At 42.5% G+C, this 22,974-nt stretch overlaps 1 protein-coding gene across 4 annotated transcripts in view; it reads right to left on the bottom strand.

Annotated features, from left to right (window-relative positions):
* Positions 1-22,974, bottom strand: part of TOPBP1 (DNA topoisomerase II binding protein 1) — a 251,109-nt gene that overhangs the window by 188,902 nt on the left and 39,233 nt on the right. For all 4 annotated transcript variants that reach the window (XM_030206546.1, XM_030206552.1, XM_030206562.1 and 1 more), the window contains exons 4-7: positions 15,085-15,228; positions 14,188-14,369; positions 8,772-8,965; positions 4,522-4,701 (exon numbers count right to left, since the gene is read on the bottom strand). In XM_030206546.1, coding sequence (XP_030062406.1) covers positions 4,522-4,701; positions 8,772-8,965; positions 14,188-14,369; positions 15,085-15,228 — 700 coding nt within the window. The remainder of the gene's footprint in view (positions 1-4,521; positions 4,702-8,771; positions 8,966-14,187; positions 14,370-15,084; positions 15,229-22,974) is intronic.

Raw genomic sequence — 22,974 nt, 5'->3', positions numbered from 1 at the left:
GTTGCATAGACATCTGCAGCAACACCAGAATAAAGCTTGTGCCATCTCCCTCCTATCTTACAGAATATTTGACATCATCAAGGCCATAAAGGCACTCAAGAGCCATTACAGGGCCATCCGGAGGACCAATCCCTTCTTGTTTGTGCACATCAGAAATTGGCTGCAACAGAGAGGTATGGATCTATAAACACATACCACCACTGCTTACATCATCTCTGTCAAATCACCTGGCCTCACCCTCATGCTGCTGTTGCTGTTGTATCCAATCCAAACTGCGTCATGGTGGATAGCCAGGATGTAAACCATCTCTCCCTGCCTGCATTCAGGACCACAAACCACATCACTCTAAGATGTTATTATGTGCATGGCCGTATCTGGGATGAGCGGCTACACAGGAGATAATGACAGCCTCACAAAGTAGTCATGTATTAGCAAAGGACAATATATGTTCCTTATGTGGCATACACATGATCACAAGCCAACCTTCATGCACCATCCACTCCAAAAGGCAATGTTACCTTGCACATGGAGGATAATCTGCACCAAGACAACTCCAGGTATATGGCAAGGCACATGTAATGGTGAGAGGGGGAGAAGGGATGCATCATGAAGCATGTACAGGACACACCCTCTTCTGCATTTGGAATCACACTGCCACTGTCAGAGGTACATGATTGGCCTCGCTCATGAAGACCTGGGACATTGGCAACCAGCCTAGGGATTCACATTGCAGACCATCAGTGATGTGGCAATGATGAAGCATGTCCCAAAAGAATAGTGACTAAAACTTCTGATAGAAACATTGAGCTGACAGCACCAATCTAGACTCTATGCAAAACTCCTCCGTAAAGGTGTTGAAAGAAAGAATACCTTCACTGCCGATATAGAGTTTTGTAGACAGAAAGCCCTGCAAAAGTCAAAAGAAATAAAATTCTGAGTATGCAAACCAAAAAGAATTTCCACAAATGAAGTGAGAAAAACTTGTAGGTTATTTTTTTTTTAAGTAATAGCTCTCCATAAAAAAAACTGCGGGGATTCAGGCACTCCAAATGGAAAAGTATATAATATTGGGAGCGTAACAAAATAATATGGGAACTCTAAATATGCTCAATAATAAAAGACATATTACAAGCGCACGAGAAACCAAATCGTGGCAGATACTCCTGAGCCCACAGCTATGCACAAGGGACAACTGCATGCCGTGAAGCATCTGCTATAAAGTCTAATAATACCACCCTCATTAAGAAAAAACATTTTAATATGAGGACAAGCCAGACTGCCACAGATTTTTCTTTTGGTAGGAAGGAGGCAAAGAGAAAGACATCGCCATCACACTGTGAAATAATTTCCTCACGAACAACTGAAAGGAGAAATTATTCAATCAGAAAAAAAGGGAAAGCGCCATGATATTAAGTACTGCATTGAAAACAGCAGGGAGGAAATCTGCATCTGAAACCATCACACCAGAGAGTATTTAAAGCACCAGATATTCAATGTACATTAATCCAACATAAGCAAAGATAGAGTATATGGAGAAATTATGTCTTACCTGATCATTTTCTTTCCTTTACACTGCTCTGCACAAGTGGGTGATATCCTCTCCTACCAGCAGATGGAAGTAGAGAAAAAAGCTGAGCTTTCCAGTGACCTCACCAGTATTAGCTGGTGGTGCTCTATGGAAAGATCCAGTATGCTTCTGCCAAAGAAGCAGAATATCCCTTTTTATAATGCACCCATGCCCCATCAACAACTGCAACTTCAAAGAGAATCAAGTGAGCATAACACCACAGAATGGCACTCGCTACCCTGCATACTCCAGTATATAGCAATCTCATGGGAACTCTTATTGCTATAAATCATAACACATGGTGTTTGACATTTCTCATTTTGTTTTTTAAACACTGAAAGGGAAAGCGCAAAGCATACCCAGAGTCCTGGGCCCAAGTCTTCCAACGGTAGGCTGCAGAACAGTATAGCTGACTAAAGGAAATAAAATTATCAGGTAAGACATAATTTCTCCTTCCTTAGAGTCTATCTACAGAAGTGGGATGTACCAAAGCAGATCTACTGGGCAGAGAAAAACAAAGCCCCCTCATTGACAGCCCTGCCAAAGTCCAAACGGACCCTGGCCGACATGTCCAATCTGTAGTGCTTGAAAAATGGAGCAATGAACATGCTGCCTCTCTTCAGGAGCCACCACCTCAGCCAATTTGGAGTGGGTCTTCAGGCCCCGAGGCACCAGCAAGCAGATGATCAAAAGCCCCGCACTGTTCCAAATAGCGCTCTAAAAATAGTGCTGGAACAGCATGGGGCGTTATTGGACCTATGATCAGAGATAATGACATGCAAATTTAAGCACGCAATTGTCTCTGATCATGGGGTAGAAGTGCGGGAGGATTGTGCCTGAGCATGCGCTTGTTTGACAGGTCTAGGCTGTCAAAAGCCCAGACCTGTCAAACACAGGGGCTGGAGGTCCACGGGACCCCAACTACCCCTGGCCAAGCAAGGCAAAATGGGGGCTGGAGGTCCGGCAGACCTTCCGTCCCCCCAACCACCACCCCCAACCCCCCCCCCCCCCAGCATTTCTAAGAGGTCCCTGGTGGCCCAGTGGGCAACCGACAACCCCCCCCCCCCCCCAGCGACAGGGGACTGGAGGTCCGGTGGACCTCTGGTCCCCCCAACCCCCCCCGACACAGGTTCAGGGGGGGATGGAGATCCGATGGGTCTCCAGCCCCAACCTCCCCCCCCCCCCCCCAGCATTAGCAAGAAGTCCCTGGTGGTCCAGTGGGCCCTGTCAATCCCCCCACCCCCTACCTTGAGTTGGACGGAGGTGGCCTCCCTCCTCGTCCTTCGATGCTGCCTGCAAAATGGCAGCGCCCAGCCCTGCCCAGTGTATCCTGGGATGCGCTGGGTGGGTTTTCACACCATATAAAAGTCCAATACAACATCACAGTCACTAAAAAAGTTACTCCAGTTGGAGAGTTTTCACTACCAGTCTGTTGATTTTCAGATAAGTAACTTTTTGTACTGAACTTTTGTCATTTTTGCATTTTGGAGTCTTAATATTCTTTTGGGGACAATTTCTTTTGTATTGGGGATGTTTTCACTTATATTTAATCAAGTTTGTACACACACGTGAATGGTGAACTCAAGGATGTATCTGGGCACCAAATGTAAGAGCCTGAAATAGAGGGCTCAGAGTTCTTGTTGCCTAAGTAAGCTTTAAACACGTGGGCGTCACAGCTTAGATAACCGAGAGTCACCATTCTTTTCACATAAATTTATCATTATGAGTTTGTATTAATTGCTTCATTCCTGTATTGTTTTGCTTTTAGCATGTTTTCTTTTTTTACATATTTTGTGGATTCCCTTTTGTTTGGTTTTTGCTTTTGGACTGATCCCTTCTAGGGCCATATAACAGAACAAAGAGGTGACTGGAGAGGCGAAAATTGTTTGTCTCCTTCGGGTACCATAGCGGTGTCCTCCGGTCAGCAGGAATACAGCACTCCACTACTAAGGGCAAACTTCCTGATTCACACATGGAACAGAGAAACCACCTTAGGGAGAAAGGAAGGGACCGTGTGAAGAGAAACTGAATCCTCTGCAATGGAGAGATATGGATCCCGACAAGAAAGAGCCTGCAGCTCAGAAACTCTTCGAGCTGAGGCAATGACAACCAGAAAGACTGTCTTGAGAGTGATGTCTTTAATGGAGGCTGAGTGCAGAGGCTCAAATGGAGCCTTGGCAAGCATTTTGAGAACCAGATTAAGGTCCCACGAGGGAAAGGAGGAACGTATGGGTGGTGGGGGGGGGGGGGGCAAATTCACCACTCCTCTCATAAAACAGAACACCAGGCAAAGCCAGGGAAACTGGAAAGAGCAGCCAAATGAACTCTCAGGGAGCCCAACACCAGCCCCTGCACAAGTGTTGTCCTCTGATTTTTAATCATCTCTAGTAAAACACTTCCCATACTCAACTGGTTTCCAGCCAAGAAACTGGACCAGGAGTTAGTCACAGATGAATACTGTGGAGGCAGCTCAAATCCACACTCCTCTCAGGGTAGGAGGGGAAAAGAGAAAAAGGACCTGAAGACCTCCTAGTATTTCCTAAGTGCTGATTTCCTGTAAGGTCAGAAAAGTTTAAGTTTCTAGCAGCTAGAAATAAACTTATTACGAAGCCAGCAAGGCTCAGAAGCCAAAGTGGGCTGAGAACCTGAGGAACTGGGTTCAGTTCCCACTTTGGGTCCTTGTGATCCTGGGCAAGTCAGTTAACACTCTCATTGCCCCCACATATAACAATTTAAATTGTAAGCCTACTAAGGACACAGAAAGTACCTGCATTTAATAAACAAACCGCTCTGGTTATATCTCAGAAAGGCAGTATATCAAATCCATGACCCCTCCCCCCCACCCTTCCTTATGCCACCAAGGAGCTTGAATTGCTTCGAGCAACTGCCCATGAAAGAGAGAAAAATGAATTAAGATTTAAAAAAACAACGCTTCTGTGGAATGCAATACTTACAATCTGGTTTGCCGGAATCACTTGTGGGAGTTGATGTACCTGGCATGCTCTTTGTTTCAGTCAAATTTTCTGGCATGTACATAGATTCATCTTGGCAAAATCCTCTCTCGATACTGTCAAAAAACCACTGTATGGACACACAGTGTACGTTCCATTTTTTGGCACACTCGTATTTCTGGCCTATTTGAAATACCAAATCTAATGTCCATCAACAAGCAACAGCACGCTGAGCAATTATTAAAAATATATCACACCATTAGACCTTCTATTTTGTATTTTACTTTTTGTTTTAACTGATTTTTCCTGGAAACAAATGGACAGAGTCCTGGTAACTGGACAAAGGACATTCACTCCTCAAAACACAAAGTTAACAGCCACTGAAAAGACCATCATAAATGTTATGCTACTCCTGCTCTCTATCGGCTCTGTATGTGGACCTTGCACTATTTCTAATTATAACACCAACAATGAAAAGTTACGTAATGTGAACCGATGGCATTAAAAAAATTGCTCTTTCCTAGAACCTTTAAATGGTCAAAAGATACTGATAAGTAGAAATCGCCTGGTACTTTGGTAGATAATAACTGTACTATGCATGTCATTGGTTACACATTTATTCATTGTTTTATTTTTTTTTAATCTGGAGGGTCATATTTCCTTAGTAATACAAAATGCTTTTTAAAATTTATGACTAATTACTAAATTCTATCCCTTTTGAGACAGGGAGTATTTACTTTGATTATGTATGGATATGTCATTCGATATCTGGATTATTTTAATGGTCTACTTGTGGGTCTCATATGTAGACTACAGAAAAAAACCAAAACCATCCAAAGCGGGCCAGTCCAACACCATTACTTCATTTATTTTATTGGCTTCTGATTAATGTCCCAGTCAACTTCAAAACCTTTGCATTGATTTTTTAAAAAGATTAATAAAACTTATCACAACAGATGAGCAAATGTGTCACATAATCTATAACAAGCAATAGTACCAACACATCACAATCTAAGCAAACACCCCATCCCATATAGTGAAAAGCAAACCAATACTCCAAAAGAACGAGAAGATAATTAAAGAAATATTTCTTTTCTTCCCACAACCAAGCCTTTAAACAATCAAATCTTCTTAACCACCTCCCCTAATGTCCCTCAAGTGACACCAAACATTTTCAAGAATTCCAAATAAAAAGAATCCCCTAATGCTATTGAGGCAGCTTGGACAGAGAAATCATATTTGTTTAAGTTTGGTTCAGTCCTGGAAAGTGGTAGAATGCCATCTGGTTTTAATTAGTTAAATGTCTAGCTTTTGCTAGACTAGAGGTTAGAAAGGTCAGAGAGAAATGAAACTTTCTTTGTCCCTTTTTGAGTGATGGATTGTTCATGGGTATTATTTACCACATCTGGATGCCATTCTGAGTAAGGCATACTGGATAATCTCGACGCTGTTTAGAAGGAGATAGAGTAGGCTGAATGCTGTTTAAATAATTCTAGATGATTTAGATTTTGTCTTATAAGGAATTCTGATTTCTGCTTATTTTAGAATATGTTTTATTCTGTTTAATTAATAAGTTCTATTTCTCTATGTAAAATATCTTTTCAATCCAGTGTCTGATTTTCAAGTGAGCTTTGTCTGCAGTTTAAGAGGTCATCATCTGGTTTGAATTATCCACAGTCCTAGCTAGTTCTGTGTAGGAAGCTAGGTGAAAGAGGTCAGGGAAATTCCTTGATGGATTATAACTAAGTGTAGGACTGGTCTTCTGAAAGTAATAACAAACCATGTCTGTGTGCCATTAAGCAAGACTGGCCCCTTGGCCCCTTAATGAATGCCAGAGTCCAGTTAGCAGTTTAAGCTATGACTGGGAATATGAGAATTTAATAATAAAATGCAGGAGATAGGTGCCACATTGTCTAGTTTGAGAGGCCCCAGGTCATAGGTCAGTTTAGGAAATATCTCAAACCTATGTAACTGATATTTTGGAGTAAATGTATAGAGATAATTAGTTCAAGACAGGGTAATCAATCTATTCTTTACCATCTGGTGAGAAAGGGGGGCCAGAAGGGCTTAGGACCCTATATAAAGGAGAGCAGAAGCAGCTTACGTTAGAGGACAGACAGGAGACGCAGGATCCAGAGAGCTCAGAAGACGAGAAGAGAAGGAGCTGAGACGAGAAGGACACAAGACACAGAAAGCTGAAGAGAAGGAAAGACCTAGAGCTGATGTCCTACTTTGTTTGCTGGCAAATAAAGAAGACTTTTCTCTCATTCTGGTGTGTGATGTTTGACTCCTGAAGTACCACAGATTCTGCTAACAATAGTGGTAATTCCTGCAACACTACCGCTTGCAACTTCAAAACGCCAAAATACTTTCTGTCTAACTTGTGTTGCTCTTGCAATATCCAGAAAAATCTACAATTTCAGTCCACAAAATGGAAGGCCCTTATTTTGAAAATAAGCTTTCAATACTAAAACCTCATCTTTGTTGGTCACATTCTCATCCAAGAAAGACTGGTCAGAAATAAAATCCTGAGAATCAAGAAATGTAGGCTATTCAATGGAGATTAAACACCCCCATCTCCCCCTGTCTTATTTACAATCAGAGTTAACTTAGGGCCTCTTTTACCAAACCACACTAGCGATTTCCTTGCAGCAATGCCAACAAAGACCACAGAAAGTGAATGGACTTTGTCAGCATTACCATGCTAGGAATCACTAGCGCAGTTTGGTAAACGATTATACACATTTAGATATCACTATAGGTATTTTTTTAAAGTAAATACTTAGTAAAATATCAGGGTGCAGGGAAAATTCAGAAACTACAGATTCCTTGCCCTAGATGTATTTTCAATGCCTAATGTTTTCATTCTTTTTATAATGTATTCACAGTTACTAGTTACCAATAATAAATCCAATCAGAGTTATGGAGATGTCTGTGGATACACTCAAGACTCCACACTGCTCCAAAAAAAACTGCTAAGGGCACAGTCTGCCCCTTTAAGCATGCAGGTCCCAAGTTCTTAAATAGGGCCACAGTGCATCTAGATAACATCAGTGAGGCAAATCTGAGTCAGCTCCTAAGCATCCAAGTTCTGAGGGGAAGAAGGCCTTTTTTATTTAAGGAACAGAATGACGTGGTACGACAGCAAAGACTTAGCCTAGGGTAAAAACTTTGTGCTCCGACATTTCATAACGGGAAGAAGGCACAGGTGAAGGCCAAAGCTCCTTGAGATAATTCCCCTCATCTGACAAAGCATTTTGGCTTAAGGAACAAGGTGAAGTCCTAGTTGTTTCTTGAGGCATGATTCTAGAAGCAAGAGGGTTTCTGGTAGTTTGGGACTATAGCAGACCTAGAGGGATGAGACCAATTAATTGTACTGGATGGAGGGACCAAGATTTATGAAATTTTGACATAAAAGGGTAATCTGGCTTGGAGTTTCTTTTTTCTAACTTTAGACTGGCAACAATTGTGTATTGCTTACTACTTATTTTTCATTTGCTTTTAGACCTGTTGAATTCTTTGTATATTTTGCCTAGTTTAGATTTATTACGTTAGTTTGTGCTTATATCAGTGCATTCCAAACATATTTTTGGCTGTTGCATATTTTTAAAATGCTAAAAGTTCATGCAACCCCCCCCCCCCCCCCTCCAAGCCTCGCCTCTTTCCTCTTGTTTCTCACTCCAGGTTGGCTTTTAGCATTGCCTCAAAAAAGCTGCTGCATGTCTCACCTCCCATACAGGTCGAGTTATAGCATCATGCCAGCCTGTGTGGGCTGACCACTGTTGTCTGAGAAACCATCTATAAAACTACACACAACCACACAAACTCTGATCTAGGGAATGACACGGGTACAAAGCTTGTCCCCATCACCGCCCTGTCTCTGTGGGTTCTGTCTCTGTCCCTACCCCATCCCCGCAGGTTCTCTCCATCCCCGCCCCGTCCCCGCAGGCCCTGTCTCCATCCCTGTCCTGTCCCAGCAGGTTCTGTACCTGTCCCCGTCCCGGCCCCATAGGCTCTGTCCTAATCCGCATAAGCCTCAAACAATTATGATTTTATATTTAAATCTTTTTATTAAAGTATAAAAAGGAACAATATGCTATGCAACTGTTGTGTATAAATTACAAATAGAAAACAATAATGTGATGCTTTCCAAATCCCTAAAATCAAGATAAGGATAGTCCAGCTCAATAAGGATTCATATAATACTGCTGAATTAGTATCACTTTGGCTTTCTTAAGAAAAGAGATTTTTACCTTTTGGATCTTGCACAATGAGGTGGGTGCATTCATTCATCTTGAGCTGCCCTGTATATTGTCCTCCATTCTCACAGGTGAGACGCTGAATTTCCTTCCTGGCCACACTGCTTACACCTGTCACGCAGATGGTGCAGCCAAGAAACAAAGGGCAGAGGTACTCTTCCATTTTTATGTCTGCGCCGCTAATCATACTGTAGGAGAAAAGAGAAAACAAATACTACAAGGCTTCCCCAACATGTGCTCACATATATATTCTGAGTTTGCCACACATGGAAGAATATTCTAATCAACCTGTTCCTCTAAGGTCCGTTATCTGTCCATATCTGCTGATGAAAGGCAATTTACCTCTTTAATCTCAGCTACAACATTTCTTTACCCAGAGTCTCTGCATGTTATTAACCATCAGTGACCTCTTGTGATTGTATATAGATAGCCCCAAAAGGTACTTCCCATGTTCTTTTTTCAATCACTGGTACTATCACAAAAATTATATACCCTACTTTGCCATGTCATTCCAAGTCTGAAAAATAAAAATGAGGCCTAGGCATTCTGAAGTTTAAATCTGAGCCTTAAAAATTTAAGCTCTCAACTTTGCCATATGCTTAATAATATATTTCTCTATCATTCTGCTAGAGCAGATGCATAGGTTCATACAAACAGCCAACAGATGAAGACAGATAACATGTTTCTTTCCAGTGACATCACTAGGAGTGTTGCAGTCAATGTTCCCCTCTAAGCAGAGCACATGAGCGATTTCTAATACATTTTTGGAGGGTCGCTCACAAATTTTACATGGTTGCTCACAAAATTTTTTTTTTTTTTGTGCTATATACAGAAATGCATTGCTAATACTGGCGCTCAAAAATTGTTGGTTTTTAAAATTTGTTGCTCACACACAAAACAATTTGCATGCACCAGGCCACTCCTTAGAGGAAACATTAATTGCAGCCCTTGAACCTGACAATGCTCTGTTTCCAACAGATAATGGTACATCTAAGACTAGTGCAGCTGTCTAGGCCCCTCTGAGAGATGGGCTGTGATCTGTGCTTTATGGTGGAGCAGAACCTGTCTAAGAAGGAGATCAGTCTGTGGACCATTTTGCCCACTGAGCACAGTCCCTTCAAAGTGCTTCCAGGTCACTGGCCAAGATGTCCTTACCCTGATGGAGTTTGGCCTGGCAGCTAATGTGGTCCTGTCACATTTGTGGATTGGGCAGCTAGCTGAAGGTATGGCAGATCTGTGCTTCTCCCTCTCCATATTCAGGTACCTCTCTGCCACCCGGCTCCCTTCTCTGTAGGGGTAGCTAAAAATGTTCTTTTGAGGAATAAAAACACGAGACGAAAGGACTGCAGACAGAGGAAGGGCAATATTTAGAGCCATGGCTGAGCAGCACCAGATGGAGAGGAGTACTTGTGGCTCTGGGTACCATTCTGTGGGGAATGAGGATGTTAATAACAGGGGTGACAAACATTATGATTAATTGTGGGTGGTGGTATGGCATTTGTGGGAGCCAGCACTTTTGTTGTCTAGGACTTGATTGGGAGGGACTAGGAAATATGGAGAAAGCAAACCTTCAGCTTTCTTCTGTCTATGGGAGTTTAGTCAAGTAGGTTGATCAAATGCCCCCCAACCAGGGATTGCATGCTAGTAGGAATGGCACCCATATTAAAGGTGGGCCACTTCGAGCCACAGGAGTCTGGGAACTCTGGAACTTTTCCGTAGTAGAGAGGGACCTAGGGGAGCAGCTTTTATTTGGCAGGTCTCTGTTGTTGGGGGCCTACATTCTTAACGGAATAATTGGATGTTTCAAGTCAAGTTGGAGGAGGACAGCAAGACAGCCATGCATGGGTGGTTCAAGTCCAGGAGAGACCTAGATAACAAACTAAGCCAAAAATAGTCTAACTCCCTCTCAGTCCCTCAATTATCTTGATTCACATTTCAATACCAAGGTTGGCAAGGTCTTTCTGACTCAGGGACACAATGAGTAAGCAGTTCCTCTAGGTGACGAGTTTTGCTATAAGTCAGCTTCCCGGACTTGGGATCATCTCCAGCTGCTGGTATCAATGACTGCAAACCTGGGAGTTGATACCTTGGGCATGAGCTCACATGAGGCTTCTACAATGTTTTGTTTTTGGGGTTTGTTTGTTTTTTTATTTCTTTGGACTTTGAGTGGAGGGGTTTTTTTTTTGTCCATTTGGTGGCTCTCTCTCTCCTCTGTTTTGTTATATAGTAAATAAGACAAACAAAACAATAAAAATACAAAAAAAGGATAGGATGGTGGTTTAACTGACAACTGATGATTACTTGTTCACACTGAAACCCATTTTGTTCTTTCTATTGGGTTTGAACTCAAGGTTTACCACACCCTTGTTTTAATATTAGTGAATCTCTCCGTTTCAGGATATAGTTTATATCACAGTGGTTTGATACTTAGCTGCTATCCCATTGTTTATTGGGTGCCCTTAGTGGTCCCTTTTATCTTGTCGGTCTCCTCAGATGTAGGGCTTTATTTAGGTGAAAGCCTCACAGTTTTGGTCTGGTGGCTGTTGGTTGGTTGTGACTGTGGACTTGAGTCTGATAGGATGGAACCCACCGCCAGGGACAGGTGGCATAAAGTCTTTAGTCACCTTAGCAATCCTCTTAGTCTGTCAACAGTTTGGAGGCCAGGGCTATTTGTTTCATATTGCTGCGATTCCTTCCACTTGTGAAAGGGAATGTGTCAGACAATGCTGATCCAAGAGTTGGAGTGCAATTCGGAGGAAATGTCAGTGACCGACACAGAATGCGTGGAAACGTCTAGGCAGATTTTTTCAACAGAAATACCTTAGATCCCGGAGAGTGGTTGCTGTATGACCAGGTTTCCAGCTGATAGTGAAATGTTGGGGACTTCTGATCAAGGGCTTGATGGTGACACATCAGAATGTCAAAGTCCTCAAGTTCTTCAGTCACAGGAGGGAGCTCAGCCCTACTGGCATTGACATCCTCATTCAACAGTGTCCTCAGATGGGTCTTGTATGTGTTCCCACTGGGGCCTCTCATTGGTTCAATACTTCAGAGAATAGAACATCCTCAGCTAGTCATCTACGGCTCAGCTCTTGAGAGGCACCAGCTTTATATAAAAAGGTACTGTTCAGCATTATTTTGATACTCAAGGCACACAGGAACTCCACTGCCCTGAAGTATGTGTAGGTGTAGTGGTTGTCTAAGACCTAGTATCAGTAACACTTTCTCCTTGGTGAGCTGATGTTTCCGTTATCTTGACCTTTCTGCAACAGGGCTTGGCTCTACTCACTGAAGGTGAAGATTACAGCCCTTTATTATATTCCTTCTCTGCACAAATTCAACAGACTGCTCAAACTTGTCATTTCTTCCTCTATATCATCACTAAAATTCATCCTTTCCTTCCTGAGCACACTACCAGAACCCTTATCAACACTCTTATCACCTCTTGCTCAGACTATTGCAACTTGCTTCTCAGGTCTCCCAGTTAGCCATCTCTCTCCTCTTCAATCTGTTTAAAATTCTGCTGCATGACTTATATTCCACCAGTGTCGCTATACTCATATTAGCCCTTTCCTCAAGTCACTTCATTGGCTCCCTATCCATTTCCACATACAGTTCAAACTCCTCTTATTGACTTACAAATGCATTCACTCTACAGATCCTCAGTACCTCTTCACTCTTATATCTCCCTACACTCCTCCCTGGGAACTCCATTCACTGGGTAAATCTCTCTTATCTGCCCCCTTCTCCTCCACTGCTGACTCCGTTCCTTTTATCTTGCTGCACCATAAACTTGGAATAGACTTACTAAGCCGGTACAGCAAGCTCCATCTCTGGCCGTCTTCAAATCTAGGCTAAAAGCCCACCTTTTTGATGCTGCTTTTAACACCTAACTAACTGTTCATTATCCATGTTTTATCATTCCCATCTTAGTAATTCCCTTATCTCTTATTTGTCCTGTTTGTCTGTCCTAATTAGATTATAGGCTCTGTCAAGCAGGGACTGTCTATGTCCAGTGTACAGCGCTCCATATGTCTAGTAGCACTATAGAAATGATAAGTAGTAGTAGTATAGAGGAAGGATGCAGGGCAGTTCCTATGTGGTTCACCCAGACATTGCTCATCATCTTTGCAGAGTTAAGCAGGGTCAATCCCCCTCAATTTGGTCTTGAACACATTTGTGGTAGAGCCCTTTGAGTCATTAAAGCATGTGATGTGGAAAGATTTATCCCTAAATTAGCATTCCTAGTGGCTATTTGTTCCATTAGGCGTATCTCAGAGTTGCTGGTGCTCCTATGCAGGGATCACTATCTTAGTTTTTCTCTTGGTCTCGTACTTTCCTTTGTGCCAAAGATGGTGTCTTTCATTCATATCAGGTGATTTGTCTTCCAGCCTTTTCAAAAGGGGAAGAGGGGAGAAGCCCATGGCTGTTTCATCTACTGGATTATCCACAGCATCTTGCTCATACTATCTGAAGGTGACAAACCGTTTCACAAACTGGATAGGTTGATCATGCTGTTCTACAGAACATGGAAGGGGGAAGCTGCTTCCATGTCACCTCTGTCTTGTTGGATTAAGGAGGCAAATTAATCTGCATATAATCTGAAGAGAATTCTAGTGCTGGCAGGTCTTCAGGCACATTCTGTGAGGGCCTAGGATTCACTATGGGCTGAATCTAGGTCAGTCTCATCAGAGAATATTTGAAGGGTGTCTACCTGGTCTTCTCCTAATTCCATTGTGAAGCCCAAAAGGTTTGATTGTTCAAGTTAGAGTGGATTCTACTTTAGGGAAGGTAGTCCACCAGGCAGCCTTAGCTTCCACGCAACTGGTGTCAAAGCTTGGATAATTCCCATGCATCTGAACTGGTCTAGCAGGATGACAAGGAATGAGAAATGTGGCCTGACCTGTTAATTCCCACCCCCACCCCCTTTTCTTTTTTGAATCCTGCTAGACCAGTCCAGTAACCTCCCAAGAAGGCTGAAAAGGGAGCTTCCCTCAATCTTAGTACATTGTCACTGAAGATCCCTTCTTTATCCTTTCAGAGGAATTTGGAATTTTTTGGTATTCTTTTGGGTTGTTTTTGTGCTATTTGTATTTGACCTTTTTTGTGTTATTTAAATTCAGCTTTGACAATCTTATAGCAAGTTTGAGGGTTGCACCACTCTCTATATTAGTGATAAAGTCATTGGAAAAGCCATTTTCTGTCCTCATCTGCTGGTACAGTAGCATGAACCCATATATCTGGACTGATATACAAGGACTCAAGGAAAGGATATTAACAGTAACACAAAATTTCTCCATATTTCAGAAAACAAGCATTATATTAGAAACTATAATCATACCTTCTCTATACAAGAAATAAGAAGGCTTCTAATATAAATGATTTCATGCTACTGGATAAAGCTCTTTACCTCTTCTGTGACCTCTCCCACAGAGCCCTAACCCATGAAGGAAGCAAAATGGGTTTCTTCAGACTAGCAGCTACTAAATATTTCTTGCTGCCAACTTCTCCAGCTATTAGGTGAGTTACTGACACATTGAGATCTCTGTACACACGACCACCCATCATCTGTACATATTTATGAACTTCTTCCTTGAGACAAAAAGGGAAAATAAGAAAAGATAAGCCAGTGTATAATATCAATAAGGAGGAATCAGACTGCTATCGTACTCCTGGAGTTTAGTTTTTTAAACATCAAAAAGATATAATACAAGATCTACAGGCCCAATATTCAGCAGAACTTATCCAGGTAAGAGCAGCTCCTTGCCAACAAGTGCTGCTTACTAGGGCCACACCTGAATGCTGCTGAAAATCTTTACTAACCACTCCAGCACTATCTGCTTAGTGCTGGGGCTGTCTGAGGGTGGAGTCAGAAGTTATTCAAGCACCGTCAATATTCAGCACCAGTACCTGAATAACTGTCCAGGAAAAAGTTAGGAAAGTGATGCTAACTGCAAAGTTTCAATACTTGGGAGGGGGAGGAGGGAGAAGATTTCACAGGTGTCTAAATATATATAAATATAATATAATCTATATATATATATATATATATATATATATATATATATATATAACAATGGACTTCAAAATTGCCAAGATTTACCCAGTTAATTTGTGCCTTTGTCCTGAGATTTATATGCATTAAGCCATTATTGATTAGTATTGTTTGTTGGGCTAAATGATATAGGAGTGTTAATGCAATCAATTTGAAGTCTGAGATAGTCCATCACGGAGTAGGAACTCTCCATTATGCAACTTTGTACAAGACTGCATACATCTGGTATAACTATACAAAATATAACATTACCCTAGTTTCCTTGTCCAGACTAGTGCAAGATATTGTGATGTCTGCCATAGTCATGTTATACACAGGATGATCTGCCCTGGGAACACATCGCTGCTGCTGCATACAGAATATGACAGCCTGGGGGCCAACAATTCTACAGCCAAGCTAAAATGTAAAAGAAAAAAAAACATATCAATAATGTCAGTAAGGGAAGTATCCATATCAAAGTCCAACAAAATGATTTTCTTTTTTTTTTTTAACTTTGAAATTTTTTTATTCATTTTTATAGCGACAAACAGAATATTTATCAAACAATCATGCACTTACAAAGTCAAAAATCCCTTCCCCCCTCCCCCCCTTCTAGCAATGTCAACGTTTGCTTTATGTCATTTGGGTTAAGTCTCTATATTGAGTCCATAACGCTGAAGTTTCACTGTAACGTCCCAATCTTTTGTCCGTGAGTTTCTCCATTTCACCAATCAAAGATAACTTTATAATCCAGTCCCCCTCCGAGGGTGCCTCCAGCTGCTTCCATTGCTTCGCTATTACGCACTTTGCCGCTGCTAGGCACATTCTTTTAAACCGGCTCTGCCACTTAGCTCCCCGTCTATTACCCACTCCAAGTAGGCACCCCTGAGGTTCGCACGGGAATGGCTTCCCCGTATGGGCTGCTATCTTTGCTGCAACATTTTCCCAGAAGACCTGTATTTTTGCACAAGACCACCAGATATGTAGGAAGGTGCCCTCCTCATCTCCACATCTCCAACACCATTGTGAAGACCCCGGAAACATAGCATGCAATCTGTGTGGGGTATAATACCATCTAGACAGGATTTTAAATGCATTTTCCTTTATCAACACACAGGTTGAAGCTTTGTTGACTTCAACTATGATCGCCTTCCATTCGTGTGCTGTAAATTCCTTTTGTAAGTCCCGTTCCCACTGAAGCATATAAGGACATTTCTCAAAAGTCCTACCCCTTAAAAATCTATACAATACAGAGATGGTACCTTTCATTTTCCCCAGAGAGCCCCATAAGTTCTCCAGACCCTCATACTCCTCCGGATCTGTCTTCAACCACCCTTGTGTTTGTATATAATGTTTAACCTGTAAGTAGAAAAAATTATCGGAGTCTAAAATCCCATTTTGCTCCTTAAGCTCTTCAAAGGATACCATATGCCCATCATCCAGTAGATCTCTAAAACAAATTAACCCGTTCCCTGCCCATCTCTTCGCCACTGGATGACCCACCCCTATTTGAAACCCTGGTTCCCCCCCTATATGCGCATAGGTGGATGTGAGCCTAGTCTGCCACAATTTGGGTCGAAGCGATGCCCATAATGTCAAAAGATGTCTTACGAATGGATTGGAAGTCAATGTGGTATATATCCTACGTGGAAGTGAGGCCCAGAGGATTGATTTTAAACAATGATTAGGCACCATGGACTGATCAAGATGGGCCACCACTGAGGGCCTGTCCTACCTCCATGCTGAAATAAACTTTAACTGAGCGGCCCAGTAATACCATTTTAGGTTCGGAACCCCTCGTCCCCCCAATTCCACCGACTTCCATAACAGCTTTCTGCTTTGCCTCGGTGTTTTACCCTCCCAAATGAATCTCATAAGAACTCTCTGCAAGTTTTCCAACTCCCCCTTGGGCACTGTTATTGGTAATGTTTGAAATAAGAAAAGCACACGGGGTAGGATATTCATGCGAACAACTGCTATCCGCCCCCACCAGGATAACCATTTCCCCATCCATGCTCCCAAATCTGCTCGCACTTGCTGAAATAATGGTATATAATTCAGATTAAATAATTGTGAGATCTTTATAGGGATCCTGACCCCCAGGTATTGAATCTTATCTGGCCGCACTCGGAACGAGAACCCCTGCATGATCTCTTGCATTCGTGATTGTGTGATGGAAACCCCCATCAATTCAGATTTATCATAATTTATCTTAAAGCCTGACAGCCTCCCATACTCCTCTAACTCCACCATCAAGTTTGGGACGGTCAATGCAGGGCTTCCCACAAAGAATAACACGTCGTCCGCAAATAGGGCTAATTTGTGTTCAACAGTCCCAATTACTATCCCTTTTACATCTGCGGATTCTCGAATCTTTTGCGCTAGCGGCTCTATATATAGCGCGAAAAGCAACGGAGACAATGGGCAGCCCTGTCGGGTCCCGCGTTCTATCTGGAAAGTCGACGTGTACCCACCATTGATCTTTAATCGCGCTATAGGTCTTTCATAAAATCTGCTAAGCCATCCCCTCAGACCATTCCCAACCCCCATATGTTCCATAACTTCCCAAAGATAGGGCCACTCTACCCTATCAAATGCTTTTTCTGCATCTGTACTCAGTAAAGCAACCGGTACAGCCTGTCTCTTAGCCTCCCATATGACATGCAGCGTTCGGCGTATGTTATCCGCCACTTGTCGGCCCTTAACAAATCCAGATTGGTCAGTATGTATTAATTTTGGCAATATCACGCCCAACCGATCTGCCAGTACTTTGGATAAGATTTTTATATCTAAGTTGATTAACGAGATTGGTCTATAGGAACCACATACAGCTGGGTCCCTCCCTGGCTTTAATATCAAAGATATTCCCACCTCGTACATACTAATAGGCAATGACTGACCCCCAAAACAGGCATTACCCACTCTCATCAACAAAGGGCCCACTTCCCCCCCAAAAAGTTTGTAAAATTTAGCAACCATCCATCCCTGGGGCCTTGCCCCCCTTAAGATTCTTGATGACCCCTATAATTTCATCAAGACGAAACGGAGCTTCTAGCTTCCTGCTCTCTTCACTAGTCAATTTTGACAGCCCAAGTCCCTCTAAACTCCGACGAATCTCTTCCGCTTCCACCCCTAATTCTCTTTTATATAACTCTGTATAAAAAGTAACAAATTGATCTCTAATTTCTCTATCTCTGTAATACATCTGGTCCCCTGGGCCTTTAATTTTCATAATGGTATAAGATCTCTGCCGAGCCCTAAGGCAGTTAGCCAACATTTTCCCTGACTTATTACTATATTCATAAAATTTATGTTGGAGAAGTTTCCTCATAAATTCCACCCGCTCTACCTGTAATTTTTCCAGTTCCATTCGGCATGCCCGTAGTTCTTGCAACGTTTGTGCGGACCCCCCCTCCTGATGTTGTCTTTCCAAGTGAACTAAGCTAGATCTCAATTTCAGTTCTGCTGTTTCCCTTGCATGCTTTCTACGGGCCCCCCACTTTATAAGATGCCCTCGTACCACCACCTTCAACGCATCCCACAAAGTTCCATCAGATACCTCCCCCTTATCATTAATGGTGCAATAATCCTGGATCACTTTTCGAACATCCGCACAAACTCTGTGATCCCCTAATAACGACTCGTTCAGCCTCCAGAAGAGGAGCCGATCTTCCTCCCGCAACCCCTTCAGCTCAAGATCCACTGGAGCATGGTCGGAAATCTGAATGGAGCCAATGTCAGAATCTAATACACTATCCCAGAGTGTACGACTGCACCAAATCATATCTATTCTAGTGTATGTGGTCTGTGAGTGAGAGAAAAATGTGTATTTCTTTTGGCCTGGATGTCTAAGCCTCCAAACTTCTACTAAGTCTAATTGGGAAGTCAGATTTTTCAGCTTTTTACTATGGGCCATGTTTACACTCCCCCCTCCTTTTGAGTGGTCCACTGTTGACATACATGTATTAAAGTCACCTCCAAAAATCATATTACCTTGTGGAAATTGGGAAAGCTCCCCTGCCACCCTATCAAAGAAATCCCCTGCCCCACATTCGGTGCATATATATTCACAATGGTCACTGGCTTACCAAATAAAAGTCCCTTTACAGCCAAACATCTGCCTAAGTCATCTCTATAGGTGTCATCGATTATGAATGGTATACCCTTCCGAACATAGATTACTAATCCTCCTACTTTTCCTCCCCTTTTATCAAAATGTTCTATACAGGATGCAAAAGCCCGGTGTTTAAGTAAGTGAGAGTCCCTGCGCCTAACGTGTGTTTCTTGTAGCATTACTATGTCCCAATGTAGCCGCTGCACCTCCCTGAATACAAGACTGCGTTTTGATGGTGAATTCAACCCATTGACATTCCATGTGCCCACTATTAGCCCCTTACCCCCCTCCCACTCCCCCCCCCCCAAATTAGCTGGTAGAAAACCTGCCAGCTGATGGTTCTGAGGAAGTAACTCCTCGCCAGAGCAGACTACCTTTAAACTTCATCTTAGAAACCCAGCTGCAAATGACTTTTTACCATTCCTTATCTCTCCCTCCTGCCATTTAACCCATCCCCTTAACAGGACTGCTAGCCAGCATAAAACACAGTAACACCATAGCAGGAACAACATTAAACTGTCGCCTAACAGCAACATATTCAACCAACTGTCCACATAATTAATACTATATGGTTTTCAGCATGTTCTCACGGTCTTGTGTTCAAGTCCCACTCCGTTTTGGAGATCCCCGGAACACTGACTCCTTTCTGGATCCCACTTTATGCCATGCATGTTCCATTCGTGTCGAATTTGTAGTTGTAGAGGCTATTCCAGAGGCTTCTGGTGGCAGGTCCTTGCAGCCCAGCTCCTTCAGTATAGACCACGCCTCTCCCAACCGCGACACCCTCCGGGATTGACCTCCAACTGTGAATTGCAAGCCAAATGGAAATGTCCATCTATATTTAATGTTGGATTGCTGAAGGTATTGTGTAAGCTCTTTGAACGCCCTTCTCCTTTGGAGCGTGCCTACTGCAAGGTCTTGAAATATCAACATTTTCTGGTTTTCCCAGAGGACCTCACCCTTGGCTCTTGCTTTTCTCCAAATCATATCCTTTATTGCATAGTTTGAGAAACAGTCCACTATGTCCCGGGTTTAGGAGGTCTTCCTGGGTCCCAAGCTTCTATGTACTCTATCAAACTGAATTACAGAATCACCTTGGTCTTGCTGAGCCTCTCCATCCTCTCCCAGGATAATAGCACAGATTTCTCTGATGATTTTAGCACAGTCTATATTTTGATCAGTGTCCGGTATACCGTTAAATCTAAGGTTACTACGCCTGGATCTATTTTCCAAGTCCTCCAGGTCTAGCTCCATTTTAGCCTTGTCTTCTTTCAGGATTGAAGTTCGGACTTTAACTCTTGTACCTCGCTCCCCACGTGCTCCAGCTCCTCCTCTGCCTGCTCCACTCGATGACCGATTTCCCGCATGTCTTTCTGCAAATCGGTAACTGCATCCTTAATCGTCTTGCGAACAGCTGACATCTCCGCTTTTAGTGATCTCCGTGTCGCTCTCTGGATGCTCCATTGGGCCCTCCGTCTCCAACTCGGAGTCCGCGGCGGCCATTTTGGCGTGTGTCATGTGCTGCGGGGCGCTAGAACTCGGCGCCCCGTCGCGCTTCTCCGCCGTGTATTTAAACTTATCTAGTTTTTTCCGGGTCGCCATGAGCCTGTACTGGCTGCTATTTACGTGTGTGGAGGTCGGATTTTCAGGGTTTCTGCACCTTTTCACCGTCGCACTAGCGGAGCTCCGGGATCAGGCGTCCATCTCTGACGCTGACGTCACTTCCTCCACAAAATGATTTTCTCAAACACTGACTTAACAACAGTCTTTGTACTATTGAAATGGTCAGGAAAATGACAGTAATAGGTTGTCCTGGAACCTATAATCATGCAGCAAACCTGCACTATGAGCAAAGAAAACCATAAATCAAGAACTTTGTTTCTATGGCATCATGCACTAGAATGTGAAAAATGAGAACTGTAACCCCACCAAAACAAACCCTAGAGAAATGAAACTAAGACATCTTATGCCCCCCAAAATTTCACACTCCCATCAGGATCTACAGCTGTAACTTAATAATCCATCTCTCAGAAAACATCTGGATTAGCAGACATGGGGAGGAGTAAAGGGGGAGGGGTGGGGCTGGGGAACAGGTGTTACGATTGCAATGACATTTTCTCATAACTTCTCTACAAGTTTATAAATAAACATCATTCAATATCTATTAAGTGGATCTTTATAACGTGAAACTCATTTGTTCATATGTTGGAGGAAAGCCTCTGTTTGCCCCAGGTCACTGCCTGAAATATCATGTGACACACATGGACTGGACTCTTCATTGGCTCAAAACCTCCGTGGTTTTAATTAACATAATTCTTTAATTAGTTATTTTAGAATTTTTTACTATGTTTTCAAAGCCTTACAGCATAAAGCACTTATCTTTTGTTTTCCGACAGGGTCCCATTTCGAGTGGAGGAGTGGCCTAGTGGTTAGGGTGGTGGACTTTGGTCCTGGGGAACTGAGTTCGATTCCCGGCACAGGCAGCTCCTTGTGACTCTGGGCAAGTCACTTAACCCTCCATTGCCTGCCGCATTGAGCCTACCATGAGTGGGAAAGCGCGGGGTACAAATGTAACAAAAATAAATAAAATTTAAAAAATACTGTATATCAGCTTTATCAAGGTAAACCTTGTGCTTATGCCTTCTTGAGTTTTTAGTATCTGTAAGGTAAATGAGATCACATTAAAATGGCTAACATCCTTATTCATTTTATTATCAAGCTGTGTAGTGTGCTATTGAAACCAGTCAATCCTATTCAAAATCAACAAAATTATGAAGCTCCTTCTGTTATGATAACTTACTTATTCAGGAGTAGCGTCTCTTACCCTCGCTGCTGAAAAAACCCATTTAAAGATGGCGCTCTTTTATGTGGACGCTCATTAATTCAGGAATGACGCTGTCGACTGACAATTTAAAGGGGAGGAACCACCCCTCATTCTTTTAAAGAGACATGATGCGATTATGTCCCAAAAAGCCTCAACACCTTAAAAAAAGGTTGCCCATTGTATGGTTGTGTTCAACCCATGAGGTTCAAGGGACTGCAGCCTGTAGATACAACGTTGTTCTAATTGTAAAAGACGTTTGTTTCTATGTCCCCCTCTACTGCTGGTCTTAACTTGATCTATCACGAAGCAACGTAATTGTAAAAATTCATGTTTGACTGTGTTACAATGTGCTTTCAGAGGTGTCCCGATTTGCTGTCTTTTTATACAGGACTTATGTTCTGTCATACGAGTGTGTAAACTTCGTGTGGTTTTACCCACGTAAAACTTATTACAAGGGCACTGTATTAAATAGACAACAAAGTCAGATCTACAATTGGTGCTAGACCTTATAGAACAGATTTTTTGATCTATTGAATTAACAAATTCTGCTCCTTCCCTGATAATGTTGCAAGTGCTGCAACTGCCATATTTAAAATGTCACTTTCTAGTGGCTGTGTCTTGGCTCTGTCTCAACATCGCAGGTCTGAGTATTTCCTTTAAATTTGGCCCCCTTGAAAAGGCTATACGTAATTTGCTGGCGATAAATGTAGGATGGGATGTTATGATGTCCCAATTTTTCTTAATGATGTTGTCCACCTCTTCTCCTCCCTTAGTGTATTTTAAGACGAATGTTTCCACGTCTCCATCTTTCTGATTATCATTATCCCTTCTGTCTAAAAGTAGATATTCCCTGGTGCTGTATTTGGCTCTGGTGTATGCTGTACGCGCCACTCCTGTGGGATAGCCTCTGTCTTCCAAATCCCTGCTTAATTGCTTTGCTTGTAATTTAAAATCTTTCAAGTCAGTGCAATTTCTCCTGTATCTCAAGAATTGCGAGTATGGTAAACTGTTCTTAAGCGTTTTGAGATGGCTGCTGCAATATTGTAGCAATGTGTTCCTGTCAGTTGCTTTCTTGAACACACTAGTCTTCCATCTATTTTCTGTTCTTTCTATGTTAACATCTAGAAAATGGATGTTAGTATATGAACATTCAAAAGTGAACTGTATCGCTGTGTTACAATTATTGAGTCATTCCACAAAAGACTTCAAACTTATGGTGTTGCCC

This window comes from Microcaecilia unicolor, chromosome 1, assembly GCF_901765095.1.
Source record: "Microcaecilia unicolor chromosome 1, aMicUni1.1, whole genome shotgun sequence".
NCBI classification, from domain to species: Eukaryota; Metazoa; Chordata; class Amphibia; order Gymnophiona; family Siphonopidae; genus Microcaecilia; species Microcaecilia unicolor.
This window is presented reverse-complemented; position numbering and strand designations above follow the sequence as displayed.